The sequence below is a fragment of the Hypomesus transpacificus genome, chromosome 6 (genome assembly GCF_021917145.1).
Source record: "Hypomesus transpacificus isolate Combined female chromosome 6, fHypTra1, whole genome shotgun sequence".
Lineage (NCBI taxonomy): Eukaryota > Metazoa > Chordata > Actinopteri > Osmeriformes > Osmeridae > Hypomesus > Hypomesus transpacificus.
In genome coordinates, this window is record NC_061065.1 from 2,268,917 (window position 1) to 2,287,322 (window position 18,406).

Genomic DNA, 18,406 nt, shown 5'->3' on the forward strand with positions numbered 1-18,406 from the left:
TTATTGTTTCAACATAAAATAGTAACATAGAATGTGTATGTATTGTGTTTGTAAAGTTGCATTTGGGAATAAGGGTTATAAACGGATCCTTTTTAATACCATCTTGCCCAACCACACCGACACAACACAACTTTTTAGTTTTGAGACAAATCCTAAATGTAACTGAGCCGTTTTAGACAATGTAACCACATGATCACGTGCAGTTCCAGTAAGAAACAAAATACAGTTCTACAGTCTGACGATGCCGAAGGGCAGCCCCGTACTTTACCGACAAGGAACTAAGAAAAATTCCAATAACGCGGTTTTTCTACCGGGTCTAAACTAAACCAATAGTCTGGAACCAATATGTTGTAAACGTTAAGTTATTTTTAAAAGTACCGGTCGTCACATTTTCATTTACATTTGAAGACTTTAATAAACATTTACTCTTTAGACATTGGCAAGGAAATAATTTACAATGGAAATAAAAGCATTCAAGTATATCATCCAGAGAAATGTGAGCAAGGTCATTCTACATGGAGGCACCTCATGTCATCGCCCAGATTCAAGTCTACATTATTTTACCACACAAAGATGGCAAAGATATCCCTTTATTAGTAAATACTGCCTGAGTCTTTCCCCCTCAGCTAAGACACCTTAGAATCAGTGAAACCCTGTGGGCCTGTTTCAATACTCCACACTGCTCTGTGGCCCAGTCTCAATACTCCACACTCCTCTGTGGCCCAGTCTCAATACTCCACACTCCTCTGTGGCCCAGTCTCAATACTACACACTGCTCTGGGTGGTTTTCAGTGATCACTTGAGCTGACAGATGGACGCTTTGCAGCGGCAAACTACTGATGGTGTCAAAAGCAGTGAGATAATAAGGAAGCTTATTTATATATTTGAAAAAGGTCTAGTATTGATGATGTCGATGTTAAACTACCAACCTAAAACCACACCATCACACCAGACTGGAGCTAGACCACATGTTTAGTGATGAACAGCCTTCAATCTCCCTGCGTTTTACCATGGTAAGACCTGGTCACCATGGTTGCAGTGCTTAACACTGTATGACCTGGTTGGTTATCATGGTTACCTTGTTTACGACCTCGTCACCGTGGTCTCACACATGGGAAAACTGGCAACAAACAGTATCAGAGACGCTCCTACACACATTTGTAATCTCTTTCTCTGTCTCTCTCTGCAGGTGTCACTGATGGGGCAGGAGGGCGAGGGGGGCAGGAGGGCGAGGGGGGCAGGAGGGCGAGGGGGGGGGGGGGTAGAAAAGGTTTCAGTAGCAGACATGGCAAAGTGCTTGGATAGTGAAACACCCTTTTTTCTTCCATCCCTCCATCTTTCCTGTCCTCCATCCTTCAGTAGTCCATCCCTTCATCCTTCAGTAGTCCATCCCTTCATCACTCTCGTACCAGTCTGAGGGTGCGTCCGTGCCAAAGTAGCGGTCCCCAAAATTACCTTGAAGGAGAGAGCAGAGCAGTCAGTCAGTCATGTTGTCATGGTTACTGCTTCCCTGTAAGTGACAAACAGATGACCTGCAGTGAAATAGATGACCCAACACCCCAGTCAAAATCCCTGCTGATTCATTTCACAGGCTGTCCTGAACGGCTCACAAGATGGAACACGTCCCCTCCTGATGAGGTCATCAGCCAATGACACTTCTTCAATGATCATTCATCACAATAACAAAGAGAGAGGGAGAGAGAGAGAAGGGGGTAGAGAGGGAAAGATGAATAGATACAGAGAGGGGAGGAGTACAGAGAGGAGAGGGAGGTAGGCTGTCCTCACCGATGCCAGGGATGATGTGGAACTGGTCGTTGACCTTCTTGTCGACGGCCGTGGTGATGATGCGGACCCTGGGGAAGGCATAGGCCACGGAGTGGACTCCCATCTCAGCCATGAGCAGAGACAGCAGGAAGATCTGCTCCTCCTCGACATCATGGTCCTGGGAGGGAGAGGGGGCAGAGAGGGGGCAGGGAGAGGGGGCAGGGAGAGGGGGCAGGGAGAGGGGGCAGGGAGAGGGGACAGGGAGAGGGGGCAGAGAGAGGGGGCAGAGAGAGGGGGCAGGGAGAGGGGGCAGAGAGAGGGGGCAGGGAGGGGGCAGGGAGAGGGGGCAGGGAGAGGGGGCAGGGAGAGGGGACAGGGAGAGGGGGCAGAGAGAGGGGGCAGGGAGAGGGGGCAGGGAGAGGGGGCAGGGAGAGGGGGCAGAGAGAGGGGGCAGGGAGAGGGGGCAGAGAGAGGGGGCAGGGAGAGGGGGCAGGGAGAGGGGACAGGGAGAGGGGGCAGAGAGAGGGGGCAGGGAGAGGGGGCAGAGAGAGGGGGCAGGGAGGGGGCAGGGAGAGGGGGCAGGGAGAGGGGGCAGGGAGAGGGGGCAGGGAGAGGGGGCAGGGAGAGGGGGCAGGGAGAGGGGGCAGAGAGAGGGGGCAGGGAGAGGGGGCAGAGAGAGGGGGCAGGGAGAGGGGGCAGGGAGAGGGGGCAGGGAGAGGGGGCAGGGAGAGGGGACAGGGAGAGGGGGCAGAGAGAGGGGGCAGGGAGAGGGGGCAGAGAGAGGGGGCAGGGAGGGGGCAGGGAGAGGGGGCAGAGAGAGGGGGCAGGGAGAGGGGGCAGAGAGAGGGGGCAGGGAGAGGGGGCAGGGAGAGGGGGCAGGGAGAGGGGGCAGGGAGAGGGGGCAGGGAGAGGGGGCAGGGAGGGGGCAGGGAGAGGGGGCAGGGAGAGGGGGCAGGGAGGGGGCAGGGAGAGGGGGCAGGGAGAGGGGGCAGGGAGAGGGGGCAGGGAGAGGGGGCAGGGAGAGGGGGCAGGGAGAGGGGGCAGAGAGAGGGGGCAGGGAGAGAGGGGGCAGGGAGAGGGGGCAGGGAGAGGGGGCAGGGAGAGGGGGCAGAGAGAGGGGGCAGAGAGAGGGGGCAGGAGAGAGGGGGCAGAGAGAGGGGGCAGGGAGAGGGGGCAGGGAGGGGGGGCAGGGAGAGGGGGCAGGGAGAGGGGGCAGGGAGGGGGGGCAGGGAGAGGGGGCAGGGAGAGGGGGCAGGGAGAGGGGGTAGGGAGAGGGGGCAGGGAGAGGGGGCAGGGAGAGGGGGCAGGGAGAGGGGGCAGGGAGAGGGGGCAGAGAGAGGGGGCAAAGAGAGGGGGCAGGGAGAGGGGGCAGAGAGAGGGGGCAGGGAGAGGGGGCAGGGAGAGGGGGCAGAGAGAGGGGGCAGGGAGAGGGGGCAGGGAGAGGGGGTAGGGAGAGGGGGTAGGGAGAGGGGGGTAGGGAGAGGGGGCAGGGAGAGGGGGCAGGGAGAGGGGGCAGGGAGAGGGGGCAGAGAGAGGGGGCAGAGAGAGGGGGCAGGGAGAGGGGGCAGAGAGAGGGGGCAGGGAGAGGGGGCAGGGAGGGGGCAGGGAGAGGGGGCAGGGAGAGGGGGCAGGGAGAGGGGGCAGGGAGGGGGGGCAGGGAGAGGGGGCAGGGAGGGGGGGCAGGGAGAGGGGGCAGGGAGAGGGGGTAGGGAGAGGGGGCAGGGAGAGGGGGCAGGGAGAGGGGGCAGGGAGAGGGGGCAGAGAGAGGGGGAGGGAGAGGGGGCAGGGAGGGGGCAGGGAGAGGGGGCAGGGAGAGGGGGCAGGGAGAGGGGGCAGGGAGAGGGGGGGCAGGGAGAGGGGGCAGGGAGAGGGAGAGGGGGGAGGGAGAGGGGGCAGGGAGAGGGGGCAGGGAGAGGGGGCAGGGAGAGGGGGCAGGGAGAGGGGGCAGGGAGAGGGGACAGGGAGGGGGCAGGGAGTGGGGGCAGGGAGAGGGGGCAGGGAGAGGGGGTAGGGAGAGGGGGCAGGGAGAGGGGGCAGAGAGAGGGGGCAGAGAGAGGGGGCAGAGAGAGGGGGCAGAGAGAGGGGGCAGGGAGAGGGGGCAGGGAGAGGGGGCAGGGAGAGGGGGCAGAGAGAGGGGGCAGGGAGAGGGGGCAGGGAGAGGGGGCAGAGAGAGGGGGCAGAGAGAGGGGGCAGGGAGAGGGGGCAGAGAGGGGCTGTGAAGTTGAACATTACCTACAGGTAAGACACCATGGACCTTGTCCACTGTTGACTATGTGAACTTCCCTCTATTTACATTTGGTAAGAGGTTAGGGGAGAGGCCCTGTGGGTGCCTGTGTGTGTGTGTGTGTGTGTGTGTGCAGAAGGACTGGTGTGTTCCAGGACCCACCAGCAGCACCCTGACAGCCATGAGAGCAGCTGCTCCAGTGGACACGGTGCTGTCCATCAGGATCACATAGTCCTCACTGATGTCCCGGGGCAGCCGGAGGTAGTGCAGCTGGGGGGACAAGCACACGTCATCAGGGATGTGTGTCTGTGTGTGTGGACCTCTGGTTCTCCACTGTGTGTGTGTGTGTGTACCTCTGGTTCTCCACTGTGTGTGTGTGTGTGTGTACCTCTGGTTCTCCAGTATCGTGGTTGGTCTGGATGAGGATCTTCCCCAGCCGGATGTCTTTACATACAGCCATGAGAGCCTGCTCCATGGTCTCCCCCGCCCTGAGGATGGACACACCTGTGATCTACACACACACACACACTTTTACATGAGTTCAACTGTTTTCTAAACTGACATTTCCCGAGCAGCTCACGAGCCAGGGCGAGTGGTGGGACTTACTCTCTGGCCACTCAGCCTCTTCCCCTCGTAGAAGGAACCCTGGGGGGTCTCCACCGACACGGCCTGGAGGGGGCAGGAGGAGGAGGGGGCAGGAGGAGGAGGGGGCAGGAGAAGGAGGGGGCAGGAGGAGGAGGGGCAGGAGGAGGAGGGGGCAGGAGGAGGAGGAGGGGGCAGGAGGAGGAGGGGGCAGGAGGAGGAGGAGGCAGGAGGAGGAGGAGGGGGCAGGAGGAGGAGGGGGCAGGAGGAGGGGGCAGGAGGAGGAGGGGGCAGGAGGAGGAGGAGGGGGCAGACAGGAGGAGGGGGCAGGAGGAGGAGGGGGCAGGAGGAGGAGGAGGGGGCAGGAGGAGGAGGAGGCAGGAGGAGGAGGCAGGAGGAGGAGGGGGCAGGAGGAGGAGGGGGCAGACAGAAGGAGGGGGCAGGCGGAGGAGGGGGCAGGAGGAGGAGGGGGCAGGAGGAGGAGGAGGGGGCAGGAGGAAGAGGGGGCAGGAGGAGGAGGCAGGAGGAGGAGGGGGCAGGAGGAGGAGGAGGCAGGAGGAGGAGGAGGGGGCAGGAGGAGGAGGGGGCAAGAGGAGGAGGAGGCAGGAGGAGGAGGAGGGGGCAGGAGGAGGAGGGGGCAGGAGGAGGAGGCAGGAGGAGGAGGAGGGGGCAGGAGGAGGAGGCGGCAGGAGGAGGAGGAGGGGGCAGGAGGAGGAGGAGGGGGCAGGAGGAAGAGGGGGCAGGAGGAGGAGGCAGGAGGAGGAGGGGGCAGGAGGAGGAGGAGGCAGGAGGAGGAGGAGGGGGCAGGAGGAGGAGGGGGCAAGAGGAGGAGGAGGGGGCAGGAGGAAGAGGGGGCAGGAGGAGGAGGCAGGAGGAGGAGGGGGCAGGAGGAGGAGGAGGCAGGAGGAGGAGGAGGGGGCAGGAGGAGGAGGGGGCAAGAGGAGGAGGAGGCAGGAGGAGGAGGAGGGGGCAGGAGGAGGAGGGGGCAGGAGGAGGAGGCAGGAGGAGGAGGAGGGGGCAGGAGGAGGAGGCGGCAGGAGGAGGAGGAGGGGGCAGACAGAAGGAGGGGGCAGGAGGAGGAGGGGGGAGGAGGAGGAGGGGGCAGGAGGAGGAGGGGGCAGGAGGAGGAGGGGGCAGGAGGAGGAGGGGGCAGGAGGAGGAGGAGGCAGGAGGAGGGGGCAGGAGGAGGAGGGGGCAGGAGGAGGAGGAGGCAGGAGGAGGAGGAGGGGGCAGGAGGAGGAGGGGGCAGGAGGAGGAGGGGGCAGGAGGAAGAGGGGGCAGGAGGAGGAGGAGGGGGCAGACAGGAGGAGGGGGCAGACAGGAGGAGGGGGCAGGAGGAGGAGGAGGGGGCAGGAGGAGGAGGGGGCAGACAGGAGGAGGGGGCAGGAGGAGGAGGAGGGGGCAGGAGGAGGAGGGGGCAGGAGGAGGAGGGGGCAGGAGGAGGAGGGGGCAGGAGGAGGAGGAGGGGGCAGGAGGAGGAGGGGGCAGGAGGAGGAGGAGGGGGCAGGAGGAGGAGGGGGCAGACAGGAGGAGGGGGCAGACAGGAGGAGGGGGCAGGAGGAGGAGGGGGCAGGAGGAGGAGGGGGCAGGAGGAGGAGGAGGGGGCAGGAGGAGGAGGGGGCAGGAGGAGGAGGAGGCAGGAGGAGGAGGAGGGGGCAGGAGGAGGAGGAGGCAGGAGGAGGAGGAGGGGGCAGGAGGAGGAGGAGGGGGCAGGAGGAGGAGGGGGCAGGAGGAGGAGGAGGGAGGAGGAGGGGGCAGGAGGAGGAGGGGGCAGGAGGAGGGGGCAGGAGGAGGAGGGGGCAGGAGGAGGAGGAGGGGGCAGACAGGAGGAGGGGGCAGGAGGAGGAGGGGGCAGACAGGAGGAGGGGGCAGGAGGAGGAGGGGGCAGGAGGAGGAGGGGGCAGGAGGAGGAGGAGGCAGGAGGAGGAGGAGGGGGCAGGAGGAGGAGGGGGCAGGAGGAGGAGGAGGAGGCAGGAGGAGGGGGCAGGAGGAGGAGGGGGCAGGAGGAGGGGGCAGGAGGAGGAGGGGGCAGGAGGAGGAGGAGGGGGCAGACAGGAGGAGGGGGCAGGAGGAGGAGGGGGCAGGAGGAGGAGGGGGCAGGAGGAGGAGGGGGCAGGAGGAGGAGGAGGGGGCAGGAGGAGGAGGGGGCAGGAGGAGGAGGAGGCAGGAGGAGGAAGAGGCAGGAGGAGGAGGAGGGGGCAGGAGGAGGAGGGGGCAGGAGGAGGAGGAGGCAGGAGGAGGAGGCAGGAGGAGGAGGGGGCAGGAGGAGGAGGAGGGGGCAGGAGGAGGAGGGGGCAGACAGGAGGAGGGGGCAGGAGGAGGAGGAGGGGGCAGGAGGAGGGGGCAGGAGGAGGAGGAGGGGGCAGGAGGAGGAGGGGGCAGGAGGAGGAGGGGGCAGGAGGAGGAGGAGGGGGCAGGAGGAGGAGGGGGCAGGAGGAGGAGGGGGCAGACAGGAGGAGGGGGCAGGAGGAGGAGGGGGCAGGAGGAGGAGGGGGCAGGAGGAGGAGGAGGGGGCAGGAGGAGGAGGGGGCAGGAGGAGGAGGGGGCAGACAGGAGGAGGGGGCAGGAGGAGGAGGAGGGGGCAGGAGGAGGAGGGGGCAGGAGGAGGAGGGGGCAGACAGGAGGAGGAGGGGGCAGACAGGAGGAGGAGGGGGCAGACAGGAGGAGGGGGCAGACAGGAGGAGGAGGGGGCAGACAGGAGGAGGGGGCAGACAGGAGGAGGAGGGGGCAGGAGGAGGAGGGGGCAGACAGGAGGAGGGGGCAGACAGGAGGAGGGGGCAGGAGGAGGAGGGGGCAGAAAGGAGGAGGGGGCAGACAGGAGGAGGGGGCAGGAGGAGGAGGGGGCAGGAGGAGGAGGGGGCAGGAGGAGGAGGGGGCAGACAGGAGGAGGGGGCAGGAGGAGGAGGGGGCAGGAGGAGGAGGGGGCAGGAGGAGGAGGGGGCAGGAGGAGGAGGGGGCAGACAGGAGGAGGGGGCAGGAGGAGGGGGCAGACAGGAGGAGGAGGGGGCAGACAGGAGGAGGAGGGGGCAGACAGGAGGAGGAGGGGGCAGACAGGAGGAGGAGGGGGCAGACAGGAGGAGGAGGCAGACAGGAGGAGGAGGCAGACAGGAGGAGGGGGCAGACAGGAGGAGGAGGGGGCAGGAGGAGGGGGCAGAAAGGAGGAGGGGGCAGGAGGAGGAGGAGGCAGACAGGAGGAGGAGGGGGCAGGAGGAGGAGGAGGCAGACAGGAGGAGGAGGGGGCAGGAGGAGGAGGGGGCAGGAGAGAGAAGACACCTGTAAGTTTAACTAAGATTTTGTGAAGCTGTAGCAGGTGATCTTATAAAATAATTTAACAATTAGTTGTCAGAATGCTCCAGATCGAGTTTGATTGACGGGTTTCACAAAATAAGCCAAGGAGGATAGCCCGTCTCCCTGAACTTGATTGGCTGGAACAGAAGTGCTGGAACATAATTGGCTGAAAAGTAGCGGGCTGTTAGTTGACATTCCACTGGCTCTGAGCTGTCTGTGTTGCTGAACCTCTCTCAAAGAACCTCATGATCTTACACCTGTTTACAGAGAACAAAACTATTTACAGAAAAAAGTCCTACCTATTGTAAGTGTGTGTTGTTAATCTGTGTGTGTGTGTGCAGGGCTAGCACACCTTGAGGGGCAGGAAAGAGAGAGCATGTTCAATCAGGAGTCTCATCAGTCTCTTGGAGTAAAAGATGAACTCGTCACGATTCGTATCCTTGTTCCTGTCAGAGGCAGTTATTCACACATCGTTAGAGGGTATGACAGACATATAGACAGATATATACAGAGACAGACAGAGAGAAAGAGAGATGGAGAGACAAAGAGAGATAGATAGAGAGCTGTTCACCTGATGATGGTGTGCATCCCCCGGACCTGAGGTGTGCTCTCCATGACACTGAGAGTCTCTGGAAGGGGCTGCCCCTGGTGGGCCGAGGCCAGGGCCGACCTGCCATACACACACAGTCAAATTACTGCCCCCCGGTGGACAGACTGCCGTACTGCAGACCTGCCATACACAGTCACAATACTGACCCCTGTTGCCAGACTGCAGTACTGTAGCCTACCAATACAGCCTGCAAATGTGGGGTTTTGGTGTCGTTTGATAAAAGGGAGCCACAGAGCACACAGAAGGTCTTTTTGTCCAACACAGTGTTGATATCTGATCCTACGTTCCCTGTCTATCACCCCCCCCCCTCTGATCTAACATGACTGGCTGGCTGAAAGCTGTGAGCTCCACATAGCTGCTCCCCCCAGCCCAGCCCAGCCCTGGGGGGTTCTGGAGGCTGCATTGGCTGCGTTGCCACAGGGTAGTTGAGATGACCTCACAGGTGAAGGACAAGCACCTGTGGCCCCCAGGCACCAGACTGACCCAGAGGAAAACACACTGATATTTGACTGTTGTTGGGATGAGACATTAGTGGCTGTGTGGACACTGAGCAGGACGGTGGAAGGAGGTTATTCTGGCAACAACAGCATGGTGTCGTCTGGTGTGTTCCAGATGCTCATCACACTAGAATCCAGTATCACTGGAAAATTATTTAAAAAAAATATGTATAACATTTATATTAAAAATATTAAATTGTATACATTTTAATCTATAATTGTATTATATTTTTATACAATTAACATTTTTATAATCTGTACAATTGTATTAATGTTGACATTTATGTTCATTTCAATCTATTAAAATGTATGAATTTGAAAGTATACAATTGTATTCATTTGAATGTGGATGTGTTATTAATGTGGATATGTTGCATGCAGGCCTAAATATCTGCTGACCTGGTGTGTGTCAGGAAGTCATATGACATGTTATTACAATGAAAGACACTGTTATAACATGTTATGAGCGTGGGTATGACACACTGTTGTTGCCAGTAGAGGAGTAAGATATGCACACTGCCTCACTACAAAGCACTGCAGCTGTTCTGAACCAACACAACGTGAAGCAGCTAGTCAACACCACAGGGATGCACCACAAACAAGCAATCTGTTACAAAAATATAAAGTATCAAAAGATAAAGAAAACAGGCCGTCAGCAGACACGTTAGGTTCTGAGGTTAACAACATAACGCTAGAAATTCAACCAAAGAGGGATTCTTGGTCTAAACTAAGGTAGGAAGATGCAGGATGGTATCCTCACATGTCCCAGCGCTGCTTCCTCTGCACAACACAAGGAGGCAGACGCCAAGGAAGAGGAGAGAGGAGGAAGAGAGAGAAGAAGATCGCCATTAGAGAGCAGCACAGCCCCTATCCCTGGTGTAGCTGAGGGGGAGGAGGAGGGAGGGGGCGTCCAAAGCTCTGTGCTCCAGGGGGAACAGTCCAAATCTGTGTGTGTGTGTGTGTGTGTGTTACAGCCCGACCAATAAAGGATTTCTTAGGCCGATACGAATATTTGGTGATTAAAAAATCTGATATTCCGATATATCAATTAAAAACAATAAATAAAAAACAATCTGAAATGCGTAACAAAACCAACTGATTTCCTGACATTAGTTATTTGTAGTTGTAGCGCAGACTATACACAGTATAAAAGGTGTGTCTGATTTATGACGGCTGGCGGCAGAGCTGGGTGGAGCCGCAGACACCCCCCCCCCCCGGGGACAGCACCCTGAACACGTGGAGGTTAAGGCAGAGGAGGCGTGGCCAGTCTTGTAGCTCTGCACATGCAGGACTTATTCTTGGATGTATGAATCACAAGGTGATCGTACTGCCCTCGTGGAAACGTGTTGAACGCGTTCACGTCATCGAATATATGGGACATAAGATTCCAAAGTGAAGTCTGTGTGACGGATGTGCTACTGACAGACTGAACACTCTCCTTCTGTCACTCCTGCTGCCTCAGCTCTGGGTGAGATAAGGGAAACCAGAGGCAGAACAAAGGGTAGAGGAGAGAGAGGGAGAAGGGAGAGGAGAGAGGAGAAAGGGAGAGGAGAGAGGGAGAGGAGAGAGGGAGAGGAGAGAGGGAGAGGAGAGGGAGAGGAGAGAGGGAGAGGAGAGAGGGAGAGGAGAGAGGGAAAGGGAGAGGAGAGAGGAGAGAGGGAGAGGAGAGAGGGAGAGGAGAGAGGGAGAGGAGAGAGGGAGAGGAGAGAGGGAGAGGCGGGGGGGGGGTGGGCAGTCATACCTTACTGTGATCTCACGCTGGGATGGTTAAAGGGGTTCAGGGTACAGCAAGTATTTCATTACACACACACACATACAAACACACGGGAGAGAAATAAAAACCATGAAATGAGACAAGCATTCAATGCCTTTTTCCACCCCACCCCCTTCTCCCGCCCCAAACACACACAACCCTTTAATGAAGGGAGTCCACACAGACCCATCAAGCAGTGGTATTCATGCTGCAACTCAAGATCCCATTAATCACTCACACACACACACACACACAACGCCACTGGCTGTGAGAAGCACTTCTATTCTTCCTTTCCATTATCTCAGATGAGCCATGGGCCAGTAGCCTTATATTATGTGTGTATGTGTGTGTGTGTGTGTGTGTGTGTGTGTGTGTAGTGTGTGGTGTGTGTGTATGGCCAGTGCTCAGATTCAATAACAGGGATGAGTGCACACATGGGTATTCAACTCGATGTCTCTGAGGCTGTGAACATAGTGCTGAGATGTCTCCTTATACATTGTATTCATTCAGCAGATGCCTTCATCCACAACGACGTAGAAATAGTAAAGGTAGAAGGTACAGCAGAACATCAAGGATCAGGAGGAGGAGGTTCCGTCCTGTCGCTAGCCACCCTACCTGGGGGTCGTCTTGAGACACAAAGCATTCCATCTGATCTTCTTTGTAAGGGCTGTGTCTGGAGGGGGCGTGGCTATGCCTGGAGGGGCGTGGTCATGTATGGAGGGGGTGTGGTCATGTATGGAGGGGGCGTGGCCATGTCTGGATGGGGCATGGCTGTGTTGTCACCTACCTTCTCCAGCTGGCTGTGGACATGCTGCACAATCAGGTCCAACGCTACAAAGTTCTCTCCCCCTTACAAAAACACACACATGAGTACACACACACACACAACACAAGTACACACTCACTTATTTTCTATCCTAGTGTTCTCCCCTCACCTCTGGGCACCACGATGTCTGCCACTGGTACTGTGGGTTCTATGTACTGCTCAAACGCCGGCTTCACAAACTTGTTGTACTGCTTGATGACCCCGTTGATGTCGCGGCCGCGCTCCGAGATGTCCCTCTTCAGACGCCGTACTAGACGGATGTCTGAGTCTGTGTCCACAAACACCTTCATGTCCAGCAGCTGTGGACCGCAGGAGAAACGTCACTGATATGCTTCTACAGAGAGTTGGGTGTTAGACAGACAGGCAGCCTGGCAGGCAGACAAAACAAATGTGAAACGAAAAGGAGACAGGTAACTAAAACCCAGTTGACATCACTGCTCCAGTACTGAGCTCAACATGCCTTCATCACAGTCAGGGGACAGGCAGCGCTAACATGCTTCAGCAGAGCTAGTTATACAGAGAGCAGGAGAGGGAAAACAGGAGACTCAATATTACTCAGGAGGAGAGAGAGAGGACAGCATTGTGTGTGTGACTAGATATTACTCAAGAATGCCAACGAGCCAGTCAGGATGCTGTAAATTTACTCGTTAACAACCGACCAACCAGACAAAGCGGTGCTGGGTCAGCAGAGCTGTCAGCCTATAGGAGGAGGCGGATGAGGAGTGTGATATGCATGACAGCCTCTGATAGGTCACAGACCTCAGCTCTACATCACAAGCTAAAACGCCATTCTGGGAAGGTGTGTGTGCTTGCTGGACCCTTGGTATTAGGGCTGGGCGATATATTGAATATTAGTGATAATATCGCAATAATTTTGATGACAATGTAAAATTTGGAGAAACAAATTGTTGCTGGTCCTTGTGTTGCTTGGGTTTTAAGATCACCGTCTGTCTCTTCTGTGTTCACACACACACAATGCTCACAAAGAGCATGTGTACAAACTGAAAATTGAATTGTTTCATGTGAGGTCCATTTTGTCAAGTCGCAAGTACCACATTATGGCAACTGTTTAAATTTGCACTGCACATTTGTTCTATCTTTGTATTTGTTTTATCTTGTATTTGTCTGTCTTTTGCTATGTTTTGTATTGTGCTATGGACAGTTTTGTGTGTGTCTGGAATAAAGAAAAAAGAATTATAATAATATTTAAATTGTTTTTGTTGTTTTCTAATCGGGACAAAATCTTTATTTTTATGCAAATGAAAACATGTCGAGATATATATCAAATATCGAAAACATTTTGACAATATCGAGAATTTTGACAATATCGAGATTTCTTTTTTTTCTTTTTTATATATGGCCCAGCCCTACTTGGTACCTAGCCTATGTACAGTGTATAACCTGTTTGAGGGCCAAGGGCCCTACTTGGTATATAGCCTATGTACAGTGTATAACCTGTTTGAGGGCCAAGGGCCCTACTTGGTATATAGCCTATGTACAGTGTATAACCTGTTTGAGGGCCAAGGGCCCTACTTGGTATATAGCCTATGTACAGTGTATAACCTGTTTGAGGGCCAAGGGCCCTACTTGGTATATAGCCTATGTACAGTGTATAACCTGTTTGAGGGCCAAGGGCCCTACTTGGTATATAGCCTATGTACAGTGTATAACCTGTTTGAGGGCCAAGGGCCCTACTTGGTATATAGCCTATGTACAGTGTATAACCTGTTTGAGGGCCAAGGGCCCTACTTGGTATATAGCCTATGTACAGTGTATAACCTGTTTGAGGGCCAAGGGCCCTACTTGGTATATAGCCTATGTACAGTGTATAACCTGTTTGAGGGCCAAGGGCCCTACTTGGTATATAGCCTATGTACAGTGTATAACCTGTTTGAGGGCCAAGGGCCCTACTTGGTATATAGCCTATGTACAGTGTATAACCTGTTTGAGGGCCAAGGGCCCTACTTGGTATATAGCCTATGTACAGTGTATAACCTGTTTGAGGGCCAAGGGCCCTACTTGGTATATAGCCTATGTACAGTGTATAACCTGTTTGAGGGCCAAGGGCCCTACTTGGTATATAGCCTATGTACAGTGTATAACCTGTTTGAGGGCCAAGGGCCCTACTTGGTATATAGCCTATGTACAGTGCTTAATAACCCTCTTTATAGAAAAACAAGTCCGCCAGCAAGCCACAACTAAAGTGATTTATAAATTAAACTACAAATTAAATCAAACTAGATCCTGGTACCTTAAATAAAGGGGATGTTCATGTTATGCTCATGTGAGAATCATGTTTATTAAAAACAGCAGATTAAACTGTGTCCTGAGAGGCTGGTTGTCGAGGGTTACTCAGCAGATTGAGAGAGAGAGAGACGTGCCAAAAGATACCATGTTTAGATTAAAGAGCAAATTGAAGCCTCAATGGAGTCCAGACTTCAATAGATCCTGGTGAAACACACCAGGTCTCACCCACCTGGTAAAACACTCCAGGTCTCACCCACCTGGTAAAACACTCCAGGTCTCACCCACCTGGTAAAACACTCCAGGTCTCACCCACCTGGTAAAACACTCCAGGTCTCACCCACCTGGTAAAACACTCCAGGTCTCACCCACCTGGTAAAACACTCCAGGTCTCACCCACCTGGTAAAACACTCCAGGTCTCACCCACCTGGTAAAACACTCCAGGTCTCACCCACCTGGTGAAACACTCCAGGTCTCACCCACCTTCAGAAGCTCTTTGTTGGCAAAAGCCAGAATCCCCTCAAAGATGACCACATTGGCTCCATACACAGTTTTCTGGAGAGAGAACACACACATCATTCCTACAGGATGCAGAGTTTGGTGTCTGTGTGTGTCTGTGGCAGTGTGTAGTTTGGGGTGTACCCCCCTCCCCACACACACGCGTGCGGCGCTCACCCAGTCCTTGCGCCGGCAGTGGGAGGTGAAGTCGTAGACGGGAACTTTGACGCTCTTGCCCTTCTTCAGCTTCCTCAACACTGTCACCAGCAGCTCAAAGTCAAACGCCTCCGGGTGGTCAAAGTTATACTCGTTCCTGGAGGCCAACTCCTGCTCCTCTCTGGTTAGGACCTGGCGGGGGAGGAAGGGAGAGGAGGGGAGAGGAGGAGGAGAGAGGAGGAGGAGAGGAGGAAGGGTGGAGGAGGAGTGGAATGAACATAGGAGATAGAGGCAGAGTAAAGTAAGGTTGTTTCTCTATATAACAGAAAACATTGACTCCTGGGCCCAACCCAGTTAAGGACAGAATTCATAGTTATTTCATTAGTTCACTTATCTGCAAGGGCGTTGAAGCAACCTCAGATTAGGATTAGTGACCAGTCTCTTGGGAACACAGATTATTCCACAGACTACAGCACTGTCTCAAGGATCAACTCACCTGAAGATAATTTACTGCTAAATATCTCATAATTCATGCTAATATGATTGATATTGTGAAAACAACCATCTGAAAAGGCTGCAGAGTTGAATATATGAAGTTTAAGGCAGGCAGAGTCAGTGTAGGTGACATGTAAGGCAGGCAGAGTCAGTGTAGGTGACGTGTACGGCAGGCAGAGTCAGTGTAGGTGACGTGTAAGGCAGGCAGAGTCAGTGTAGGTGACATGTAAGGCAGGCAGAGTCAGTGTAGGTGACGTGTAAGGCAGGCAGAGTCAGTGTAGGTGACGTGTAAGGCAGGCAGAGTCAGTGTAGGTGACGTGTAAGGCAGGCAGAGTCAGTGTAGGTGACGTGTAAGGCAGGCAGAGTCAGTGTAGGTGACATGTAAGGCAGGCAGAGTCAGTGTAGGTGACGTGTAAGGCAGGCAGAGTCAGTGTAGGTGACGTGTAAGGCAGGCAGAGTCAGTGTAGGTGACGTGTAAGGCAGGCAGAGTCAGTGTAGGTGACGTGTAAGGCAGGCAGAGTCAGTGTAGGTGACGTGTAAGGCAGGCAGAGTCAGTGTAGGTGACGTGTAAGGCAGGCAGAGTCAGTGTAGGTGACGTGTAAGGCAGGCAGAGTCAGTGTAGGTGACGTGTAAGGCAGGCAGAGTCAGTGTAGGTGACGTGTAAGGCAGGCAGAGTCAGTGTAGGTGACGTGTAAGGCAGGCAGAGTCAGTGTAGGTGACGTGTAAGGCAGGCAGAGTCAGTGTAGGTGACGTGTAAGGCAGGCAGAGTCAGTGTAGGTGACGTGTAAGGCAGGCAGAGTCAGTGTAGGTGACGTGTAAGGCAGGCAGAGTCAGTGTAGGTGACGTGTAAGGCAGGCAGAGTCAGTGTAGGTGACGTGTAAGGCAGGCAGAGTCAGTGTAGATGACGTGTAAGGCAGGCAGAGTCAGTGTAGGTGACGTGTAAGGCAGGCAGAGTCAGTGTAGGTGACGTGTAAGGCAGGCAGAGTCAGTGTAGGTGACGTGTAAGGCAGGCAGAGTCAGTGTAGGTGTGTGGTCGGCCATGTTCTGCATCAACTGAAACCCCCTTCAGTACGGCCTCGTTCACCACACACCCAAACGCTTCTTGTTAGAACACATTTCATGAACTCTACTTGAGGTACGATCAACAGTTTCTGTATTATTCTACTGGTCCTGGAAAGACCCTCCCATCACAGCTACCCCGGGCTGTAAAACCAGTACACCCAGAGCTACTGTACCTTGTAGAAGGAGTCCATGGAGAGTAGAACCACCCAGGGAACATCGAGGGCTTCTATGATCTTATTGGCTACGGTGGTCTTCCCAGAAGCACTTCCTCCACACAAGCCTGCAACAGGAAACATGTTTTTAGAACCTTTTATCCAGTGTCTCCATGTCGACCCACTGAAAAAGAGAGGGCTGATGCAACACATCAAACTGATTAGATTCAAGACTGCTGACTACACAACTCCTTATGAGCAGTCTATATACACTAGAGACTACAGCAGATCCTTGACACCCTGCTGTTCTTCCTACATGCACTCTTTGTATGTCGCTTTGGATAAAAGCGACTGATAAATGAAAAACTCTCTTTCTCTCTCTCTCTCCCTCATCCCTCTTCTCTCTCTCCCCCTCCACCTCCCTCGCCATATCCTCTACCTCCACTAGTTAATCAAACTTGTGTTTTGGGGGACAAATAGAGTCCGTGGAGACAGATCGAAAATGTGTCACCGATGACGAAGGCCTCTTTGAAGGTGGTGCCGGTGACGTTGTACCAGGGTGGGCGCCCGGCCGTGTAGATCGTCCTCTTATTGGTCCTCAGCAGGGGGGGCTCGGTCTTGCTCTGGCTGGTTGTCCGTTTCCGCGGCGACAGAGAAGATGTCAAAGGGCAGTTGAGAAGGCTGTCCAGGGAATCGTCTCCGCTTCCGCTGCCACGACGTGTGACACGGAGGAGCAGAGAAAACAGACACAGATTACCTCAAGAAACGAATCACTGTTATCAAAGTTGGTACTGTGCGTCAAGCAGTCAGATAGAAGTGATTTCATACAGGTTTAATCACTGATGGCTCGCAGTGACCTCGACAATCATATTCACCATCAGAAATGCCCTTTTAGCTCACGCCCGTCCCACTGTGCGAGATGAGCAGTTTAAATGTACTAAACATGTTCTGAGGAGAGAAAAGAGGACGTCCATAAACTTTTGGACGCCTCTTACTTAAATGTCTCCACAGTGTAGCAACTGCTGTCCGTGTGAGCGAGGGAGAGACGGCAAACCTCGGCACATCTCCCCAGGAAATCACACGGCTGCCCGGCCAATAATGGGGATAGAACTCGCATGAGTAAGGCTGTCATCATTTGGTCGAAAAGAAGTCTGACTTGAGTGACACAGTCAATAATAATAAGAACAACTGGGAAACGATTGTCAAGAAAGTCTGAGTAACACATGGTCTCGTTCCCACCATCAATGCCACGTCTATCGGCATTTAATCAGCAAGGCATAGACTAGCTAGCTGTCACATATCATAGCTGTTTAAGTAGTATCTGGTCAAATTGATTCATTGTTCCGCACTGCCATTTAGTGACTCAATTTAGAGAACTGGAACTTATCCTTGTATCACTAACTTAAAAGGATGACTATATAGCTGGTTTAATTGCTCAAATCCGTTTTTGTCAATGATGCCACCTACCAACATAGGCAGCCTAGCTATACAATACTGGCTAGCAAGCTACTTGGCTATCTAACGGCGCTACCTAGCCACCCGTCTCATCCGTTGCTTTCTCATTTAGTCAGAAACCTTTTCAAACTCCCCAGATAAATACCTGTCTGATCTGGGCACAGATCTGTCGTCTTCATCAGCTTTCTCTGTAGGCTGAGTGCCGACATCGACGGCAGCTTGGTTCATTGTCAGAGCCATGTCTCCATCTCGTACTACAGCGGCGCGGTTCACATGTGAGAAGAGACAGCGTGCTGACGTCACCTTGTTGTGTATGGAAACTTCTAAAGCGGGTTACCGCTGCGTGCAACGGACGCATAACGTCAACTTTTAGTCTGATGTCGAATCAAGAGTTTAGCTGGGGTCGAAATTTGAAATGCATGTTAGGATACGTACACTTGATGTGATTGTACGTAGACTATAGGGTAATTTGAAGATGCACCTCTTCAACTCCTTGGATTAAATTCCTAAATGCACCTGACGCAGATCTTGCATTACTGTGAAATTGACCATTTTTGTGTCTCTGTTGTATTGAAATCTTGTTGTACGACGTTGAAGGTTAGGCTTACTTGGATGTGATTGATGTGATCATGTTCCAATATTGCATAACTCTGCGCAACAATATGAACAACAACATAATTTATTGGCGCCCCCTGTGTTAAAATAATACAGCACGAGCAGTGTCTGCTGCACCTAGGCTACTATGCATTGTATAGGCTCTTTAATGTAAATACTACTATGCATGGAATAGGCCCTTTAT

The 18,406-nt window shown here is 54.6% G+C and overlaps 1 protein-coding gene across 2 annotated transcripts; it reads right to left on the reverse strand.

Moving 5' to 3' along the window:
• Window positions 1-3: 3 nt before the first annotated feature.
• Window positions 4-17,878, reverse strand: si:ch211-243j20.2 (uridine-cytidine kinase-like 1). Of its 2 annotated transcripts, none has more exons than XM_047021987.1 (15): window positions 17,753-17,878; window positions 16,664-16,833; window positions 16,174-16,280; window positions 14,465-14,635; window positions 14,273-14,344; window positions 11,654-11,843; window positions 11,506-11,567; window positions 10,707-10,723; window positions 8,430-8,528; window positions 8,211-8,304; window positions 4,595-4,657; window positions 4,377-4,499; window positions 4,151-4,258; window positions 1,786-1,942; window positions 4-1,455 (listed from the first exon to the last, which is right to left on the reverse strand). In XM_047021987.1, the coding sequence occupies exons 1-15, from the start codon at window positions 17,845-17,847 to the stop codon at window positions 1,379-1,381; spliced, it is 1,605 nt and encodes a 534-aa protein (XP_046877943.1). In that variant the 5' UTR covers window positions 17,848-17,878; the 3' UTR covers window positions 4-1,378. The 2 variants fall into 2 exon arrangements, with proteins under 2 accessions (XP_046877943.1, XP_046877941.1); XM_047021985.1 differs by having other exon boundaries at window positions 16,664-16,860.
• Window positions 17,879-18,406: the final 528 nt, after the last annotated feature.